The sequence below is a fragment of the Peromyscus eremicus genome, chromosome 3 (assembly GCF_949786415.1).
Source record: "Peromyscus eremicus chromosome 3, PerEre_H2_v1, whole genome shotgun sequence".
Classification (NCBI taxonomy): Eukaryota; Metazoa; Chordata; class Mammalia; order Rodentia; family Cricetidae; genus Peromyscus; species Peromyscus eremicus.
The window spans coordinates 6,080,269-6,102,879 of NC_081418.1; the positions used below are offsets into that span (position 1 = coordinate 6,080,269).

The 22,611-nt window shown below is 38.3% G+C and overlaps 1 protein-coding gene across 1 annotated transcript in view; it reads right to left on the bottom strand.

Moving 5' to 3' along the window:
* Nucleotides 1-22,611, bottom strand: part of Sema3c (semaphorin 3C) — a 154,497-nt gene that overhangs the window by 18,756 nt on the left and 113,130 nt on the right. Inside the window, exons 11-12 of the mRNA XM_059257259.1 lie at nt 21,832-22,054; nt 2,180-2,268 (exon numbers count right to left, since the gene is read on the bottom strand). Of these exons, the coding sequence (XP_059113242.1) occupies nt 2,180-2,268; nt 21,832-22,054 (312 nt within the window). The remainder of the gene's footprint in view (nt 1-2,179; nt 2,269-21,831; nt 22,055-22,611) is intronic.

Here is a 22,611-nt window from a genome sequence, read left to right on the forward strand (position 1 = left end):
CATGTGCAACAGATGTGACAATTTACAGTCACTGAATTAACTACTGAAGTTGTATCTCAAGTCAATTTAAGCTTACGGAAACTAGACACTTTCAGAAAACAACCCTGAATATAGGATTAAAGGAAGAGATTCCGCTTCTATGGTGTGTAATAACTCTGCCTGTTCTTTTAAAAGCTACATTGATGTTTCTGCAGTACTTCCATATGACATGAAATTAAGGAATTTTTTCCTACTTAAATCCATTATATCCTTACATGACCATCACAATATATCACGCACACCCAATTATTTTTACCTCACCTCAAAATTGTGACACAAACATATGCCAAAGACAGTTACTGCACTTGGCCAGACTGTCTTTTGACTCTGCTATATCAACAAACATACAGACATCAGTGAGGAAGCTCAAACACCTTAAGAATGATGCCCCCCACATACACTGTGTCTGGGTATGTATTTTCACTGAGAATTTCTTCTCCTTGATGATAACAACAGAGCAAGTCATGTAACAGCTCATACATAGTTCTCACTTGATCAGAAAAATGTACATGTCTTTACAGTTTTGCCATAACATATGTGTTTAGACTTGTGTCAAGCTCACTTCATTCAACATTTCTTGATAACCAAAAAATACTTCAGTATTAGAAATGAAGTGTTTGCACTATATAACTTTTTGTTATCTTCAAGAACCACCAACTTGTTCCTAGTTGGTTGCATGAGAAAAAATAAAGCATAATATGTAATACAATTTTAGTTAATACAGTGAAACATTCAACTTCTTTACAAAACCAAGCATGCAAAACATGCTGGGATAGATAGAGTTGACATTTTTAGATGGGCATAATTTAATGTGTTAGTCACAAGGAACCTAGTGCAAATTAGAGTTAAGTATTTCAAGTGCTAACTTTAATAACACACTGGAAAGTAGCTGGTGTGTCTCTAACTTATATTAGACTCCATTCTTTGTTGTATTTTTAATTTTAAAAATTTAATCATGAAATCTATCAGCATTGTATCTTAAGCAATTAAATGCTTATGAAACCAATAGTCTTAGTAAACACAATAACGATCTTAATGAGACAATAGGTTTCAAGTCAAGCAAGACAGCCAACTGGACCAGAGATGCTCTGCTTCTGGGAGTTCTAAGTGCTACTGAGTAAAATCCTCAGTCAGTGGCAGGCTGTGTGCTCCAGGAGCCATTGTGTCTTAATTGGCTTACTTGTCAATAATGGTCTATGTAAGGATTGAATCCAGGCCAAAGTTTCCTTGCAACTCTTTTGCTGTGCTTCCCTTAGTTTCCAAATGCAGATAAGAAGGATACTTGTACACAGCAATGGCCATGCTACAGAGAAATTAGCAAGGCAGGACTACCGGACCGGTTCTGCTGGTTCCCAGATACTTGGAGAAATGGCAGCTGAGCTTGGTCACCTCAGTCTTTAAATGTGCAACACTTGGAAAATTGAGGTAGGAAGGTCCCAAGCTGGAGGTCAGACTAGAGGGACACACTCTATCTAAAAGTAAAAGGAAGGAAAAGGCCTCTGGGCCTGTGTCGTGACCGGCAGAGATCTTAGAGAAGTGAAGTTCTCTGTGAATACTTTTTGCTTTTGTTTTGTTGTTTTTCTTTTTTTTTAGATCCCAAATACAAGGAGAATAATACAGTGAAATCTCAAGTAAGGACAGAACAGAAGGCTTCAAGCACTAAGAAGGAACATTTGTTTTATTTATCCAGAGTGGCACTTCCATGGAAAGCAATCAAACGAGAACAGTTTTTCTTGAAATGACTGCTTGCAAAAATATGAGGAAGCTTATCTGCAATCAGTAATGTGAAGGCATTCGGGTTGCAGTGGTTTGTGAAGGGAATGATAAAACCCTGTTCATGACAAACCCTAGACTTGGCCATAGGGGCTCATTTTTTAAAAATAATGATGACCAAAGTTCTTTGAGTTGTGATGATAGCTGGAAAAAATTTGAGCCTTTTATGTTAAGATAACTTGAAGTATAAGAAAATACTTCACAAAAATATTTGTTCTCTATTTCTCCTTTTATCTGATGCTTTCCTACTCTTAAAATTTATTGCATTTGTTTATTTAATCTTTTATTGGATATTTTTACTGGCGAGAGGGGTAACGGAACGATGTCATCATGCATGTGTTGAGATGAGTAGCAGTAATGGGCAAACCTGAAAGACTTGCAGCTCCTCCAGAATGAGCTCCCCGCTGGCAGAACTGTTGCTAGGAAGGACAACCACCTTCTGCACCGTGCCCCGATCTAGACGCGAGAGACAAGGAGATGCTGTCAGAATACTGCGAATGAAGAAGCTCAGTCCTCAGACAGATTAAATGTCGAGCAATTACTATTTGTAACACATTGAGTTTATGTCTAATCCCATATGCTTATATTGAGAATACATTCAACTAAAAGGAAAATATGGCAGTCTTATATTTTGTGTGAGTCAAGAAGCCATATTCACACACGTGTGGGTACACATTTATAAATAAAATAAATCTGTAAAATAAATTGTGAGTCAAGTATATATTCTTGAAATATAATAGAAAGTATTAGGTTTGGTTGGCTATCATAATAGCATAAAGTCTCTAGTCCTGGAGAATATTGAGTTTAGTTAGGGTAAAATATCTCACTCCCATTACAATATACAGTCAAAATAAATAAAATATATAAATGAGAAACATAAATAAACTGGCTTATCTCAGGTATGGATACCATTTTTAGAATAATCATAGTGATACGATTTGACTTATTATTTGGCAATGTTTCTTTGGATGTCCTTAAAATATAGGGAAAGGTTTTGAAACTACATGATCCAAAGTAATGTAAAATAAAAATGTTCTTGTATCACCTAGCCATATTGAATAATAACAGTACATATTAAATAATAACAGTACATAAAATGGTTTTTAGGCTGAGATTATATAATTCAGATTGTTTTGTAGAGTCATGTAGACACTTTCATGTATACGATAATTTTGCTTTATCAATTACGTGAATTATACATTTAAGAAAACTAGTTGAGATTTAAAAATGAGAAGATGAAAAATAAGTTGCTCTTAAAAAAAATAGGACTCCAGGAGCCCTCCACCCAACTACACAGCAAGCCATGGAGTAAGAGTAAGATTTACAGAAGTTAGAGAAAAGGAAAAGCCCAGAGGTTAAAGGTAGTCAGGATAATTTAAGATAAGGAAAGCTGGCTAGAAACTAAGCTAAGCTAAGGCTGGGCATTCCTAGTTAAAAAAAAAAATCATAAGCTGGATCATAATATCAGGATCATAATATAAATGCTCTCAGTTGTGACTATGAGCTTACAATTTATAATAATCCACCATCATCAACAGATAAGATGGCTTTTTTCGAATTTGGCTGAGAAATGTCCATAGGAAAAGTTGTGTAGAAGTGAACTGTGTAAAACTTTCTAACTAAGAATCATTTCGGTACTGATACTACAAATTTTAAACCTCAGCATCTAAAACTGGTTGTCAGTCTACAACCAAGAGTCACTTTGACATAAAATATCCTACTCATGTTTACAATTCATATTTTATGAACCTTACCAAAAGATTCTCAAAAGTTCTTATTTTTTTAAAAAAAATCATGGCTTACAAAATGGTACAAACTGACAGGATGATTTTAAAAAGAAAGAAAACTAAGAGACATCTGGAAGAGTGAGGCCTGAGGCTTGCTAGACAATTCCTAGACTGTGAGGATGCAGTGTGTGAGAATCTGACAATGGAAGTGTTTAAGTCTATCCTGTGAGTACAATTCTCTGCTTAAACAAGCTGAAACTTCTGGTGCTTCCACAGCATTGAAGACTCCAGGTGTGATTTACAAACCGAAATGATTTTGCTTCTTTGAGAAGCCTCCTGAGAATCAGCCCAGGTGATGATTTGGATATTTTTTTTCTAGAGGATAAGATCAATAAAAATTTGCAATAAGAAACCTCTTAGAGAAGCTATACAAATATGTCATAAAGGAAAATGGATGAATGTGGTCACAGATATTCCTTATTTATGAATGACAACATATCAAAATGATCAGTGGAGACATCTAGAGGAATATTATACAACCACAAATCCTAACCCAAGAACTTTGAGATTATGACAGTTTAGAGAAACATGTGTGGTGTTCTTCCTCCTCAACCCATCCCTCATGTGTGTCTGTGTGTGTCTATGCCTTTGTGTATGTGTATATGTATGCCAATGCTGCTGTTGAATATGTGAGTCACTGGTCCTAAAGGTTTAAAGAGATCAGGACAGGAATGAGAGCATCCAATTTGACTGACATTCTGTTATGATAAAGGTTATACTCTTTTCTGGCTCCTTACTCTAGTGTGTAAGGACTGTTAGCATCCTAGCCTTTCTGTGGCAGTATCCTCCATGAGCAGAGGATGAGAAACTTTGGATACCACAGGCACAAGGAGAATTACATTAAAGTATATCTTGATTGCAATGTCTCTCAAAGATACAACTTAGCTCTGAAAAGTTCAAATAGTTGGTTGCTTTAGCCATTTCATAATGCATATACATATCAAATTGCTGTGTTGTTTACACATGCACAATACCTGCTTTTTAATATAAAAGAAAATAGTTGTATGTTCTCAGATGAGTCAGGTGCCTCTTAATTCCTTTTTCTAATGTGTTAACATACAATGAGAGGAAAATTTTTTATGAATCATCAATCTCTTCAAAAAGTTTTTTGATAGAGATACTATATTTATTCATTGATAAAATATGAAGAACTACAAAATTAGCTGATAAAATATGGTGAAGAACATGTATTTGACTCACTCAAAATAAAAAGTAGAATATCACTTGTCTTTTGCTTTTCTTATTTTACATTTTTAAATATTTATCAGGTACACATGGAAAATATTTTACAGTATATCAGGCTGTATAACTCACTATAAAATAAAGTAAATTTGCATTATCTGCCATCCATTTGAACTCATTGACTTGGTAAAAATTATTGAGGTTCTCCACTGAGTCAGACACAGATGAAAAGAAAAATAGACATGATACCCAAGTGTTCAGTCTAGAATTTATGGGTTTTTAAGTCATGTGTTCACATTAAAATGTTAGTCATTGTGAAGTATACATTCTAGAGTGGTCATAAAGCTCCCTAGTACTGACACCCTCATAAAGCCATCTCTGTACCATTTCGTTTGAAGAAGCTATCTTCCTTTTCGGGGTGCTCAGAATGGTTTTCTTTGGAAGTATGCACTATTATAAATCCTCTCCACCGTTCTTTTGTCTTTGGAGAAGGCCTACGCTAGTATTTCAGTGAAGCAGTCTCTCCATGCTTTCTGCAGCTCCACTTGGCTTCTGGGTAAACAGAGTCAATAACTATACTTTTGCGGCGGATGTCGGTTACTACAGCGTACGTCGAATTATTTTTCCTTCTTATATTAATAATATCAACAGGCAGCTTTTGGAAACAAAGTCTCTCCATTCTCAGTCTACATAATAAAATATGCCTCTGCTCTTCACCAACTCCACAAAAAATATCCCATAACAGCATCCAAGAAGTGGGCAAATAAACAAGTCAGGGCCACAGCATGAGTCTCCTTCATCAGGGTGTTAAACTCTTCCACAGAGCTGTGCTGAAGTCCTCCCAGCTACCATACCAGAAACTCCCTTGAAGAGGTAGCAACACAGAAGGCAGAGCTGAAAGATGCTGCAGTGAAGGTCTGCCTTCTAAATTCCCAAATGGAAGTCGTTTGGGAATTTAATAGGCCTGAGTAAGGTAGATGACCGCTTTTAGTTGAGTTTTGACTAAGAAACAGCAATATTGAAACCATTTAAAACAGTGTCTGGTCTGGTATGTATGTTACCCTTGGCAGGTGGAGCCACTTTGCCTCTCTGTATCTCACCTACTAAACTTGGTCATCATTGAAGCAACTTTTTTCTACTGACTCTCAACTTCTTCATCTAGATGGTACAGATAATAGATCCCTGGAGAAATGAAATCACTGATGATATGTGTGAGTACCCAAAACAAATCTTAGAATTGATTTCTGAATGATGCAAATCTATGTATAAAGATAACAGCAGAATGATCAATACACATTGATGATTTAATTTCCTTTGTTTATTAAATATCTAAAGAAACTTCCATAAATAAGCATCCTTTCTGATTCTTAGTTTAGACTATCTAGATTTCTTTGAGATGTAATACAAGTGATCACAGCAATCATTGTTCAAGTGCTCTTCTGTCTTTAACCTAGAGAGCAGCCGCATGTATTACACAGTAGGTGTTGGAGTTTAAAGCAAGTGATGAAGCATAGCTCATTACTCAGCAGGTCATTGGAGTCAGGATTGGTATTTATCCCCTGGTTGCATTTTAACTGGGGTCCTCAGGTTTCCCTGGAAACAAGCTGTGCTTCCCATTGGAATGGAGGCACACTGCCACCTTAATCAGATCCCAGCCCTCCCCTCTCAGTGGTTACTAACTCAAGAAAGAATTCTAGTCAGGGTGGCTTCCTCCATGTGTCACCTCACAACCACAGAGGCACCTATGCTCAGGGAGGTTACAAGTTTGATGTAAGGCCCTTTTATCGCCTCTTTAAAAGTCTTCACTTTTTTAAGGGACACTGAATTTTATTTTATACCATGTCCTATAAATTGTACACAGAATTGTGATTCTGAGAGCATGGTAATCAATAATCATTCACATCAAGTAAGAAGCAGACTTACTCACTTGAGAAAAAACACACAATCCCAAATCACATACTAATCTCTCTCTCCTTTTTCTCTTTTCAGCTCAGTGACCCAGGGTGACAAACACTGCAGCGTAGTACATGACTTTAAGATAACTGTTATGTAAGTTGTAGTATTTATTTTTAAAGTCAAACATTATAAAACAATAAACAAATGTCTTAAATGCCCACATTGCCTCATTATATTTTTTAGGGTCAATTCATTTATGGAAGGAACAAAACAGTAAAGCCCAGCAAAAGCTGAAAATCACAGGCAAGTGGAGGCTTTGCAGACATTAAGGAAATGTGATTAGGATTCCATCACCGGCAATTTCAAAAGCCACTGGATCTAATCAAGTGGCTACGTCATTTAAAGCCAGGTTAAACACCCATCCCAAGTGGAAGTCATTTTCCTGTTTGGTTAGCAAACCACTGCGGCTGCAGTCTTTTATTGCTACTTTTATAATTTGAAAATAAAATGGAAAAACAAGCAGTACTCTCACACACTCCTGGCAGATAACTGAAGAGCTGTGTTGTTGACATTCTCATCAGCCCCGGGCACAGGGGTGACTCTACCATATCCTTGGCCATAAGTAGCATCTTAAGTGTCTCCATTTAAGGGGACACACTTGGGGTGGCAGCACGCATCAAAGCTAAGTGGACGGTCTTTTCCAAAGTTTGCTGAAGCGAGAGTTTATAGGGTCACATAACTGTGAATGTATTGAGTGCGCCTAAGTTAAAAAGGATTTCATTGGGGGAAGAACTTTTTAGAAAGTTAAAATACATCTCTGCATTGTAAGAAAAGTAAATAAATAGGATTCGTTGGTTTTCAGTTCCACTTGCTGATAGCATTGAATTTTACTTGGTTCCTTGGTACCTCTAGTCACGCTCAGTTACATAAACTTTCAAGCACGTGGCCTTCAGATTACCTCAGCCAAAGTCACCTATGAGTTTACCAAAAATGCAGATGTTGTTTCCCATGTTAAATCACAGAAGAAATTTTTAGAAGTATTGCTTATGTATAAGCTTTACTGAGACACATACGCCTGCTCAAATATTTGAGATTCCCAAGTGACAAACAGTATAATTGTCATAAATGTATTTAACTTCTTTGTAGTTGTCTATATTGATCATAATAGGACCACCAAATCAATTTTGATATAGATTTGTGAAACTCTATTTCCATTTTGTATAAATTAAGCTGAAATAACACATTTGTAATTAATGTATGAAATAAGGTATGTACTCTATAATACAATCATTAGGTAAAACTTCTATGAAGAATTTTAATCAATAAATTTCAGATACTTCAAAATCAGACAGACATATGACTTATAAAATTTCATAAGAATACCCAGTCTGCAAAATTACTGTTATTGATGGAAGTTGGCAGTAAGGAAAGAGGGATCGCAAATACTTTTGAAAGAAATATGAGGAAAATCTTTCTGGAGGGCACTTATAGCCATTGGCCAATGGAATCAGGGATGCTGGAGAAGTTTCCCAAAGTGAACAATGTAAGAATGGTAAACTATATAAAGAACTCTTTCTAATTAGTTAATTATGTGCATGTGTGAGTATTCAGCACGCACACTCGTCATGTGTGAGTGAAGAGGTCAGAGGACAACCTGCAGAAGTAGACTTTCTCTGATTATCATGTGCTTTATATGAATCTAACTTGGGTCCTCTGGCTTGGACACACATGCCTTTTCCTGCTGAACCATTTTGCCAGACGCAGTGGCAACTCTTTTCGTACATCATATGGCACAGGATCCTCACATGCTAACCTTCAGGATCACTTCGCTCCCTGCCTGGCGACAATTTCCCAAAAGAGGTTCTGGGAGTTCAAGTGCAGCATGGATGTCATATTGAGATAAGGAGCAGATAATGGAATTTGGAGCAGCAGAACAGGGGATGGGCTGTCCTTCAGGATAGCTGGGCAAGATCTGGATGGGATGAGGTGAGTGGGAATGGGACTATGAGCCAAGTCGGGAGGATATATTGGAGGTTCTGCAGGAGTTGGGAGAGGAGAAGGGAAGCAATGTTGTTGGAAGCCAAAATGTTAACCTCACTCAGATTTCACTAACACCTTGATAATTCTTGGTCTCCCCAAAGACTGAGATTTATGTAGATCATATATTTGAAAGTTAAGACATTGTTTAGATCTAACTTAAAACAAACAAACAACAACAACAACAACAACAACAAAAAACAACCAGTAACCTGACTTAATAAGGCTAAGGACAGAACTTGCAGCTGGTTTCCTGCAAAACCTGGATGGTTTACACGAAGCATACAAACCCAGCACCCAGAAGAGCAAGACCTACTGTGGTCAAAGTCAAAGCAATACCATGCTCCTCACAATAACGAGTTCTATTTAGGAGAAGGCAACAGATCCAAGGGTAACAAGTGCTTACATAAGGTGCAGCCCATCACTTCCCCAGCCTAAGGAGAACAGCGCCAACAATGCCTAAGAAAGATTCTAGAGACCTCCTCCGACCATATTGAAGACATACCACACTATCTTCTCTTCCTGTTTTAGGGGCCATTAAACCCCGACTAAGTAAACAAATGCACAAGCAACAATACTTATTCAGGATTCAGCGACAGTAAAACATGATATGCACTCCCCCCCCCAAATAGTCAAACTTCTCTATTTGCAATAGCTGACCCTGTAAGACAAATTTGCATTTATAACATAACAACCTGCTTGTGAGTGAGGATCACACTCCATTTTTATTATGAGACCATTTGCTAACTCTATACACAGCCCTAAGTTTCAAGCATTGTTATGTTTTGGCTATTTAAAATATATCTCTTATGGTGATGATAAAATCTGTCCTTGAACCAATTTATTATAAAGCCTGACCTGTATGGATGTGAAGTTATTTACTTTGCTTGGGTTGAAGATTTCTATGTAGAAAACAGTACTGTGTGCTATTACGAGGTATGGTCAAGGCCTTGCAAGACATCTTATATATGAATACATTGATGTTTCCTCTTCAAAGTTTTCTGAATTTTAAAGTACATTCTGAGGGAGTAGGGGTTTAAATAGATTGCTAGTAGGCAGATATGTCAAGAGAGGGACCACACATAGGTAATAAAATAGTGCACTTTCCAGCTTTTGCCTCATATTTCCGACCTGAGAAAATGGCCTAAAGGTCTGGCGGGCTTTATCTCATGTCAGTATGCCTTTCTTGCCAATGGGCCAATTTACTAAGTTCAAGACTGGACCAGGATATGCTTACCTCCAAATTATGACCCTCTCATCCTTCCTGTCTTGTTCAAACTGAACAACCCTAAGTTAGGGAGAAAAGATCCATGTAAAGAACCTTCAAACCCCCAGAAGAGTCCCGATCTCAGGCTTCCCAGGGCTCCGTGTGCTTGAAAGGGCTTTTCTCTCTGCGTGCTTGCTGCCTCTTTGTTTCTTCCTGTCTTTCCGGGCCTCTCTGCTTTTCTGACCCTGTCTGTGTGTCTGTCTGTCTGTCTCTCTGTATGTGTGTGTGTTTCCACAACCCTCATAAAAGCATTTTTTAACCAGCTGATTCTGTCTGCTGTGTCTGATACACTTCCCCTGAGAATTTCCCAGCCTTTTAATTCTTTAACTGGCAGAAAAGAAAAGCCAGATTGAGATGCCTAGATGTTAACAGTTTGGTTTGAAATAAGGGATGGTAAACTACATTTTATTTTTCTTCTTCTGTAAACAGCTCTTTACAATAAACATTTGCAACTTAAACAAAATTAAAAAAATTAAGAGATTGATTCAAGTAAAACTATAAAGTGAAAACATGTCATGTTTTAAAGTAAACAGTTTGTAAATCCCCAGAAGAAGAGCAGCTTAAGGTACACTGCTAATTAAGGACACCACAGTTGTGTTTCCTAACAGCAGTTGTTAGAACTGTGATGCTTCCCACAACGGTGTCCTGTGATGAGCACAGCCCTATCCTGTAATGGGTGCTTGCAGTAAGCATTGGGTGGTGAAAGACCTGCTTGCCCCAAGTAGCACAGTTAACAGCGCATCCAGAACTGCTGCTCGGTAAATCATGTCCCTACACATGCAATCCAAAATTATGACCCGTAAATTTTCCTTTGTCTATAAAATATTGATATTGCAATTTCCTTACACAGCTGACAGGCTGCTCAAGATCAAAGGAGACAAGCTGTGTGAACATTCCCTGTAAACTCGAGAGACTGTGTCTAACTGAGCTTACTTTCCTTGGCCACTTCTTACTAGTCTCCACGTGTTACAACACCACCCAAGCTTCTTATAAAACCAGTGCTTTGCTCTGTAATTTCCCAAATGCCACCAGCAGCTCTAGCTGGGATTTGTCACTAAAGTTATTCTCTCTCTCTCTCTCTCTCTCTCTCTCTCTCTCTCTCTCTCTCTCTCTCTCTCTCTCTCTCTCTCTCTTCTTCCCTTCTCTTTCTTTGTTCTCTTCTCCTCTCTTGTCCTTCCTTTTATTTTCACGTCTCTGCCCTTGCATCCTCTGCCTCTTTTGCCTGGTGCTGAGTATCTATAACTCTAGCTTGGGGGTGAGGAGGGACAGATGGATTCTCAAAGCTCACAGGCCACAATTCTAGCCATCTAGTGATTTTTGAATTCAGTGAGAGACTGTCTCACATAAAAAAGTGTGATAGAGGACAACACCTGACATCTACATCTGGTGCACACACAAACACACACATATATTTTACACACATATGTACACATTAAAAACAAACCAAACAAAAAACAAACAGCTTCAAGTTTATAATGCAGCCATACTATGTAAGGTTCGTCTGCTCCTATTCATGATGCAAAAATAAATTTCAAACACAGAGCTGTGCTCAGCCTTTCTACTACGCAGGGAAAGAACTACTCTTTTGAAACTAATGAATTGTATGATCATGAATGAACCTCTCCTCCAGCACCATTTTCATCATATGATGAGCTCTTCTGCATTGGCTTTGACGTTCAAATCATTTGGCCCAAATGGCTTGGAACATCCTTGTATCTGGATTTTCAGATAAGGAAGCTCATTCCCCTGTGGTCACATCCAGACCCACCATTCGCTTGTCCTTGTTGGCCTTTCCCTTCCCTCTGGGTACATCCACACACGGAGAGGATATGCTTTCCTCAATGCCACTAGTACATAGGAAGATAGTATAATGTGGGAAGCAGCACGTAACAAGGACATTCAAATATAATGATCTCGTCCATTGCTTCTTCCTGCCCGCCCTGTCTTTCTCAAGGTCACATCCTTTTATTCCGTGCTTATTTTCATGAATAGTCCTCACTCTTATTAGAAAACACTTCTTAATTTTCTTACTCATTCAAGGAACTCTCGGAGTTACAAGGAACTCTCGGAGTTAAATCTTTATCGTTATAATTCCCTAGACTGGCCTCCTCACTGTCAAGGACTCATCTAACACACACTCAGCTAATGAGGCTCCTCTATCTCTAGCACAGCACTCTCGGCTGAAGGACATCTGTAGTAACACCCTCTTGGACTTATCCATCTGGAGAGTCCACCAAAACTTCAATCCAATGGGATACAGACTTTGGCTTCATTTCAAAGCTGTTTCCAATGGCACTGCAATCCTAAATAAGCCATTCAGTTCATCAGATTCTTAGTTCATATACTTAGAAAGGGAATAAGAATTTCATTTTGTTGGCTCTGTGTTATTTTAATGAAACATTGAAATTTATATTATTTGCTAACTATAATATAAATTAAGTATTATTATATTGTAAATTTAACTTTATATTTGCACTTTTGATGAAAAGAGCCACTGTTTTTCATAATAGATGCATAATAGATCAAAGAAAAAGCATATTTTCTAATATTCATGCTAATACATATAAACCATATGATATATTCATTCTAATATATATAAATCATATAATCAATAATATATATATCATGACAACAGCAAATTTGTTATCATCTTATCTCTTCCTCTGTATAATTCTTGATAGAAATAATCCCTTTGAACCTTAAACTTCCAACTCCTATTTTATATGGGCATCATTTCCTGCCTTTGATACACAAACGCTACCTTTCTTTTGGTCATTTTAGTGTCCCTTCTTCATTAATATTACAGGGTAGATGAGATGGCTGAGTGGGCAAGGGCAACTGCCCACCTGAGCTCATTTCCACATGGTGAAAGAGACAACCTCCCAAATCTCTCCTCTGCCCTCCACATACATGCCATCTCATGAAAGCACATGTACACATGCATGCATGCATCCAAAATAAACATTAAAACAAAACAAAAATGCTTTAAAATGAATATAAATGTGGTTGTCATATTCTAAGTTAATTCTTGATAAGGCACAACAAGGAACATGTGACTTGCTTGTAAGCAATAGTGAAATGCAAGCTGATAGGACCTCAGTGTCGTGGTTCGGCTGTATTTTATGATACTCAGACTTACCAGATTGAGAAAGTGACTCTGGCAACCTTAGAGTAACCAAGCATTGTGATGACAAGGCATTGCCATTGCGGTGGTTTCTTTCTGCACCACCCCTCGGCAATTGAGAAAGAAGAGTAGTCTGAAATGTGATATTACCTTTATGCATTAGTTAGTGCTGACTTTCCTTTCAGAGTGTAAAAACAGAAAATGTGATTAATAATTATTTTTAAGTTCTTTATATATATCAATTAAGCCAGAACTCAAAAGCTGATTGAATTAGTTTTAAATTGCTACATAAATAATTGTTAGTAATTTAGTGTTTTTGAAGAACACACATTGTTCCTCTTAGCATTGTGGGGACTAGAAATTCAACATGGGTCTCAGTATGCCAAAATCAATATTTTGAGCATCACAATGTATGTTCTAGGGAAAACTGGTTTTCTGTGGTTTAAAAATTTTAGAGACTTCTTATCTTCCTCCTCATATGATTGCTTTCTTCCATCTAAGGGACACCAGGGTGACATTCTGACATTGCTTTTACTGTCTCTCATCTTTCTGACTACAGCAAAGACAAACCGTCTTTTCCTTTTCTTTTTTAAGAGCTACATGTTTGTGTTGAACACATCCACACAGTTCGGAAAAATGCCCCTTTCTCGAGGTCAGAAACATTGAACACACCTGGGAGAGCCTTTTGGTAATTAAGTACCATATCTCCAGTTCCAGGAACTATGAGAAAGATATTTGGATGCTCAGTATTCTGCTACTACATCAGTGGAAAAGTAAACCAAGCATACATGTAAAAACACACTTGTAATGCCACATACTTAGCTCAGAAGTTCTGCCTTAAAACTTTTCTATTCTAATTTCTCTTGAGTTTCATATTCTAAATAAAACGCTTCCTCTAATTTTCTAAAATTTATGCTGTTCCCTGTGCAATCATTTTTTTTTTCTTCAGAGCTGGTCTCCACACAACCAGTCACCACAAACAGCCAGCTAGGGGCCTATGAGGAGTCACAGGAGGCCCAGCCTGGTGAGCAGGAGGCTGTACATTCTTCTCCGAGGACAGGGGCTGCAATGGCTGTCCCCAGGAAGCTGACAGTACTGCAGGAGCAAAACCTAGCACAGTGATTTCCGCCCCACACTCAGCCAACAGACTTCAGCAATCAGCATCGGAAGGGGCAAAAACATCCTTCTAGTCCTATGAGAGACACCCCAGTGATGGGGTTTGACTATAGCTGTCCTCCCACAAGTGAGAAAAATGTTGTGATGGAGTGAAAAGTGGGCCAACTTTACGGAGCAAAGCACTCTGCCTCTTGCTGAGAGCACTATAGACTTGCATGGTCAGAAACCTTCAGTGTATCAATCCATTGTATAAAATCCATTTAAATTAAACAAGGAGAAGCATATCAGGGTTTCCTATGTGTCTTGATGAATGTATCAGACATTCTGGACACAGGTATAATTTCAATTCTAAAAAAATAATAAAATTTGTAAATGTAGGGATATTCTAAAAACTCTGGTGAAGTCATTCCAAAAACTCAGACAAAGCCCTACTTTCTCGTGTATCCATCCCATCACAAAAAAGTGTGTACTTCCATGTCAGAATGTAGTATAACTGGCAAGAAGGCATCAAACTCACAGGTTAAATTTTAGAACAGTTAGTCTATACACAAAAATTCAGTCTGCTTCATGGAAAAGTCTTTGACACTTGTCTTTGTCTTCTCTGTCACCTTGTTAGATACATCTGCCTCACATGTAGGACTTGGTGACAATGTTTAGATGAGGTTAAGTGTGTGATATTGTTCACACAAAGGAATGCCAAAGCCCGTGTCCTGTCAACTCATCAAAACATCCGTTGGACGCGTGTGGATAAAACATGTTGTTGGAAGTCAAATGAGAAAATGAAAATGAAATTAACTTCAGTATAAGGAAAATGTAAATGGACTATGCTAAATAAAGTAGGAATTTGAAGAGAAATGTTTAGAATGTGAAATTGGTTTGCAGGTATCTGCATTCTGAATCTTTTATAGTCAATATAGAAACGACTTTACATGATCTAGAACCAGTGCTGGATAATACATGAAACCCATTCTCTCGTTCACCCAAATAATTCCTTCAGAGCAGCTACTCAAATGATATATTAGTCCAGGAACCGGGTTTTCACTAATACCAGATCAAGTCTTCTGAACCCATGAGGCCCACGTTCTTGATGTTTTGGTTATAAGACCAGCCTTTAATAGCCGAGCCATCTCTCCAGCCCTATGGAGCCTACCTACATTCTTTTTGTTTCTTTGTTGTTCTGTTCTTCTCTTGTATGTTATATCCTGACCTCAGTGTCCCTTCCCTCCACTCCTCCTAGACCCTTGCCCTCCCTGGCTCCCCTCTCCCCCAGATCCACTCTTTGTTTCCATTCAGAAAAAGAGCAGGCCTCCCAGGGATATCAACCAAAAACAACGTAACAAGTTACAATAAGACTAGGCACACACCCTCATATCAAGACTGCAGGAGACAACCCAGGAGGAGGGCAAGTTTCCCAAGAGCCTGCAAAAGAATCAGAGACATCCCCCGCTGCCACTGTTAGGAATCTCACAAGAAAACCAAGCTAAATCACTGTGGCATGTATACAGGAAGAGGACCTAGCTTAGACCCATACAGGGTCCCTGACTGTGGCTTCAGTCTCTGTGAGCTCCTATGACGCCAGTTTAGTTAATTCTGTGGGCTGACCTCTTATGTTGTCCTTGACTCCTTTGGCTCCTACAATCTTTCCTCTCCATTCTCCTCTGGATTGCCCAGGCCTGCCTAATGTTTGGGTGTGGGTCTCTGTATCTGTTTCCATCAGCAGCTGGATGAAGCCTCTCTAACGTAGATTATGCTGTGGTCCATGAGTATAGCAGAATTAGCATATCATTTCATTGACTTTTGTTTGTTTGTTTGTTTGTTTGTTTGCTAGTCCTGTTTGATTCTACCCTAGTCTTTGGCTCTTGGCACTCCAGGCGTGGGCTCAATCTCCTGGCCTGGGCAACAAACTGGACCAGTCATTGGTTGGCCACTCCTACACGTTCTGTGCCACCATTACCCCAGCACATCTTGCAGGCAGGATGGACTGTAGGTCGAAGGCTTTGTGGCTGTATTGGTGTCCCAGTCTCAACACTGGAAATCTTGCCTAGTTACAGAAGATGGCCTGTTCAGGAAGCCTACACACATTTTTTTTAATTACTCATGAGGTTACTCAGAGAATATTTATGAGGGTTAGACGAAATTACTCGTGTACCCAGCAAAAGCAAGCATCATTGTAATAATATTAAAATATTTCAGAAATCTTAGTATTTATTTACTTACTGAAATACAATGATAAGCAATGTGTATTATAAGCAGTCTAAATGACAATTATATGAGACTTCTGCCTTTCAAAGAACATATTTCCAAGGAATAGTTTATTAGAAGATGTTCTATTATTTGAGACAATTATTTTCAGGGATTAAAAATATATTTTGGTTTTAGTAAATTATCATTTCATGGTATAATTTATTTTCTATTGTTTTAAATAGATTTGTTTGTGTGTGTGTGTGTGTGTGTGTGTGTGTGTGTGTGTGATATGAGGGTGTGTGCATGTATGTGGGCTTTCATGTGTATGAATGAGTGCTGGCAAGTATGCCCTGGTTCCTGTGTGGAGGGCAGTCAATAAACAAAACCACCTTCATTTAGACATTCTCTCTTTTTGTTCACGGCTGGTATGCTGGACTAACTGGCTTACAGACTGCCAAGGGGTGTCCTTGTCTCCCCATGGACCTGCTGGGATGACAAATGTACATGCTACTGCCTCTGGCTTTTAGGTGGGTTCTGCAGATTCACACTCAAGTTGCCGGGTTTACATACTAAGTCTGTACCCACTGCGTCAAGTCCGCATCTTACAAGGCACAGTTCATGGGATAGCACTTGTCTTTGGACACAGGATCATTTTCTGATTTCTCTTCACCACTCCCCTCTTTGCTACTCTTCACATGATAAAGCAGCCGTGGTAACACGGATTACCATCTTCCTCCCTCAGTTCAGCCATGGTTCCGCTGTGTCCCATCAGTCCTGACTGCTGTGAAAATCCCTGCAAAACTGATGATAAACTCTCAGAAGTTTCCAGATCCTGTCCTGGCAGGAAGTGACCCACATAGTCATAACACCCAAGTGACTTTAAAGAGGTTTGTTCTCCACTCCTAAATGAGGGAGAAATGTGTACATCAACCTTAGAGGATTTTCATGAGTAGTTCCCAAATGATGGTAGTCTTTTCCCAAATCAAACACATTTCTGCAGCTATCCAATTTTACACTAGTATTTTAGAGAGTTCTTTAAAAACTCAGAATTCTTGGCACAGTAGCTCGTTCAGGATGCCATTTCACGAGCAGCAACTGCCAACACTCTAGTTATGAAGGAAGCAGTCATTCTCCAGTGTTTCCAGACAGACATTTTCAGGCTCTGCTCACACATGTGCACTTACTTCAGAATTCTGCATACTGGGAAGACTTCCTAGAGCCAATACCCCGACTCTGTGCTCATCCAGTTAAACAGAAGCTAATTAGAAGCATGAAATGGTAAAGTCCATAAAAGAGTTGTGGTGGAGGACCACTCACACTGATCCTACCTTAAAAAACCACAATGCTATTAAATCATCCTAAATCTTTAACACCCACTCACAAGAACACTTACCCTTTCATCAAAAGTCACATCATTCTGATTCACATGTAGTGCTAAAAACGTGGACTTGACAGAATGTGTCTGAACCTTACCCAGACGCTAAAATATTTTCATAACTCCAGAAGCAAAGGGAAAAGAGGCTACAACCTCTTGACTGTGTAACAGAGTCTGCTCTGGGCCAATGGCCTGGGGATAAGTGGTAGATGGCAAAGCTAAAGGAGAAATAGTAGTGCCATGATAGCATTTGCCTGCATGTTAAAACCTTCCTAAAGAATAAGAAAAAACTGAATATTAGTGATTAAAACGAATAGTTGATTTTATATACTCACAAAATGAGGTTTTTAAGAGGTAGTAGCAGGAATTATACGAAAATAATTGAGTAGACTTGGCTTAAATTTTAACAAAATAGTATGTAATATATAAAAGAAATTTTTATTTGGGGAAACATGAATACCTATACACCCTCCATGGACTAGAAAACAGCTTCTTTAACTTTATGAAAATTCTATATTTATCAACCTAAATAAGCAGAAGTAATCTTTTTCTGTAAAAGACCAAGGAATCTATGTAGGCTTTGCTGGCTGAAGCGATGTCTGTCTGTCTCCTCCTTGTCTGGCCCTCTTCATTCTCCCTTCCTGCTCTCCTGTCTTGCTTCTCTCTGCCTTTCACTTACTTACTTAATATGCTTCGAACTTCATGGCACAAACAGGAAAACTTAACCTTAGCTTTTGTAATTTGGGCTATAAGCTTTAGCCTTTAAATAATGAGCCACCTCTTCAGCCTGATAATTTACTTGGCTGTCTGGTGATCAGGTTGGAAGGTTAGATCATCAGCATCTAAGACTCAATTAAATTCTATAATGATAATGAGTTGGTATAATAACACTTTCATTCACAATATTCATATTGGGTACACTTATATAATTACATAATATCCTATTTGAATTCCAATGACCTGTCACATCAGTTTTCTCTATGGAAACTTTCTTGACAACTGCTGCTTTCATTGAATTCCCTTGAAGCTTTCAAGATAGCAGAGAAGAAGGGAAGCCATGATAATAGCTTTCTCTGTTGTCACCATAATTGGTGAACTATTATTCATCCATGACAGTGGAAATACTCTCCTGTATTTAGAAATTTGTCAACATCTAAAAAAATTTGACAGTCTCCCACTTACTTACAGAATTAGTCATGCATAGGACAATGGTGCATGAAAGCCATTTCAGAAAAAGTTAAATGGTGTTCTGATAATGATATACAGAGAGTATCTTTTTCAAAGAAATTTCATTTTATATCAGTGTACTAGTAATTCCAGTTTCATGAATGTTGAAACATTTGTTCAGAAATTATAGTGCAGTCTAGTGGGACAATATAGACAAGGGTCAGTGGTTAAGTCAGTGACCATCTTTCCAGAAAGATGCTGTGGGCAGAGACTTTGCCACAACATGCACTTTCCTACTTGGACCAAATCCTTAAGACACTCATGAGGTTTTGCAAGCAATCATTAGTGAAGCCTCCACTACAATTAAAAGCCTTTGCCCAAAGACAGCTTTTGAAACAACACACGTGTTTACATACACATACAAAAAAATCCATGTCAAGGTGCCAGAACTTCTGTGGGAAGAAAAGCTGAAGCATCTTTGCAGAACTATGCTACTTGCTGTCTTCTAGTTAAATAAACAGTGCTGAACATTTTTAAAAGACTAAAATTCCACCCATGAAATCTACATATATTATATAGATTTTCAAGAGAAAGCAACCTCACAGTGACATCAACATCCACCTTCTAAACAGGCTTCAAATCAAGCAAGCAGAAAACAACCACCTAGCTAACACGAGACAGTGAGAAAAGTGGGACTCTAAACTGCCACTTTCTTTCAAGAAATACAGGGTTTTTTCAATGCAAACTCCATCTTGAGTATTCTGTTGATTTAAATACAACTCTTTGTAGTAGTTTAGGAATCATCTATGAAAGTATATGTACATGCAATTGAAGATTGTCTTTTGGGGACATGCATGAATTAATTTTATTGCCTGGGTAACAGTGGATACACTCACGCTTTTATGTTCAGCCTGACCAATATTTATTGGGCTATCAAAACCCTGTGATATGCCTATAGAGAAATTATAGACTACAAAGAGATCAAAGCATGAGAAGAATGTACCACAGTGAATACAATATGGGGGAGTGTATAAGTATTAGTTAGAAAGTTTTGGAAGAGTATAAATGGAGTTTGCACAACAGTGTTTGAAATGCTAATTCAACCATTGAGTTGCCAAGGATTAATGGCACACTTTATAAATGTGTTTGCACATGATACATAATTAAAGCAAAACAAATAAACAAGGTGGTCAAAAGAATGTATATGAATAGGAGGACATGGAAAAAGCCTGCAGATATACCAACATACAGGAAGAATGAGGGGAAGAACTGTATGCCACATGGCTGAACCAACAGACAAAGAGAGATTCTGAAATGCCACATGATACAAGAGCAGGGAGGGAGTTTAGTGGTTATAGGATGAGAACAGTCAAGGCCCTGGTGAAATCTGCAGTGAAATAGAATTGGCAGTGGGATGAATACTCAATCATGTTCTGTGTGTGGAAGAAGCTTCCTAAATCAAAGTTGGTATAGGATAAAATGGAAGAATCTAGGGATTAGGATTATAATTGGCAACAAAGGTCCTGGAGACAGCAGGATAGTCGAGATCTAAGGAATGATTAGATCAGGAAGGAAAGATTTTATGCTTCAGAAGTCAGGCAAGTTAAGTGGGAGCAGGGAAAATCCAGGTTCTTCCAGGCATGCCAAAGAATACATTTTAGAAGATTCTCTGTCTCTAGGATTTCAAACAAAAATTATGTGTGAATGAAAGCTCCAGATCCGAGGTTTTAGCTGCAAGAAGGGATAAAATAAGAACTTCATGAGAAGAGCAGGCTGGAAGTTTTATTTAGCCAAGAAAAAGTAACCACATTTTGAAGCTGATTGAAATCTGAGTGCAACTCCTTCAACTCAGGACATATTCCACAACCACCACATTTTACAATGGCTTTCACAGGCCTGTTTTATATCTGTTTCCTTAATTAGAAGACACACTGTGTACTTCATGGAGTTGTTTTTACATTCTAGAGGGACAGCTGATGAGATCTGTATCACTGCCTGCAAGGCAGTAAGTGTGTGGAGTTTTCCTGCTTGGGTAATATGGAGGAACCTAGCAGACATTGTGAAAATGGAGTCAAGCAAGAACGGAATTTGTAATCCTGTCTGTCCAGCAGGCCAAGGCTCCTTTCTCCCTTCTAGTGATTTGCAAACACAGAGTGCATTAGAAGCAGCAGAAGGGCTTGCCACAGCACAGATGGCTGGGTTTCAGACCTGGCATTCTTGGAGGAGGGCCTACAAATGTATTTCTAACAAGGTCTGGGTGATATTGATCTTGCTGGTCTGAGGACCACACTGTGAGAACCAGTGCTATAAAACACTTTAAACTTATTGTCCCCAGTAAGGCAAGTCTGTGGAAATAAGACTATTTTTATTGAATTTCTGGTAAAAGAAATAGAAAATTTAGGAATTGCGGGCTCTATTAACATAGCAACTATGATATTTTTTAAATAGCTATTTATACTTAAGTCCGCTTGCCAATGTTACAGAGAACATCTTATCTATCACTATCACTCTGGAAAATGACTCCAAATACTGATTAATAAGTCACAGACTGCTTTACTTCAGAAGAATACGGTTCATATTTAAAACTTCCTTCTAGCCCCCAATTTAGCTGACTATTTTTCTTTTTCTCTTTAATACGGATGAGGAACTATTTTGGATGCTTTGAATATATGAACTTCAGTTGTTTCTCACAACCACATAAGTAATTTATTTTATTAACTCCATTTACAATTGTGAAATATAAGGCAGGAGGAGGTTAAGGTCCCCACTAATGGCTAAACAAAAGGAAATGTCGGTATCTTTTTAGGCTCAATATTTTGCTTTTACCTTTCTGCCTAAATTACTGAGCATTCCGCTACAGTACACCATGAGCATGAACACCTACCTGTCCCCAGAAACAGGACATGGTATCGTCCATCGGCAGCGTTCACACGGTCCACAGCTATCTTTGTATACTTGTAGTCAGTGCCTATGCGGACGAGCAGGGGCCTTCTGTGGATGGGGTAGATGGAATTGTACATGAGAGGATGGTTCCTAATAAATGTGACAACATCATCGGGGAAGTCCTTGGTGGTCCTCATATTGGGTGTAAATGCCCCTCCTGGACACTGAAAAACAAAATGAAAGGAAAAGAAATTAATAAAATGCTTTCTTCGTCTTAATTATAATTATTTTTAAAACACTTAAAAGGTCAAATTGTTGTAAGTACATTGGAGATCCAATGAGAAGAAAATGAATATTCTGATACTATAGATAGAGATCATTATCTATAGAAAGTTAACACATGAGATGCATTTAATTAGGTAATTGAATGACATATCTCCTTATTCTAGAGTGTTTTCACAGAGAGGCTGATGTACCTTTGAACATGCTCCAACTTTTCCCTCTTTTCATCCATTTCCTATTCTGTACCAGGAAGTTTATTGCTAGCAAAAACACCCATGGACACAATCCAATGCTGCTATGGCTTTAAAACAAATGAGATGGCTATTATCACATTCAGTTAGAATTCTAATTTAAAGAGTCTCTTTCCATATGACCTCCTTTCCCTGAAGTTGAAGCTCAGCTCAGTGTGGGGATGAGCTCTGATAACTCTCCTCTGGAAGAGAGTTCTATCAAGTCCAGTAGCTTTAGAGCAACACACCAGCAGATTAGGACGGCTTAA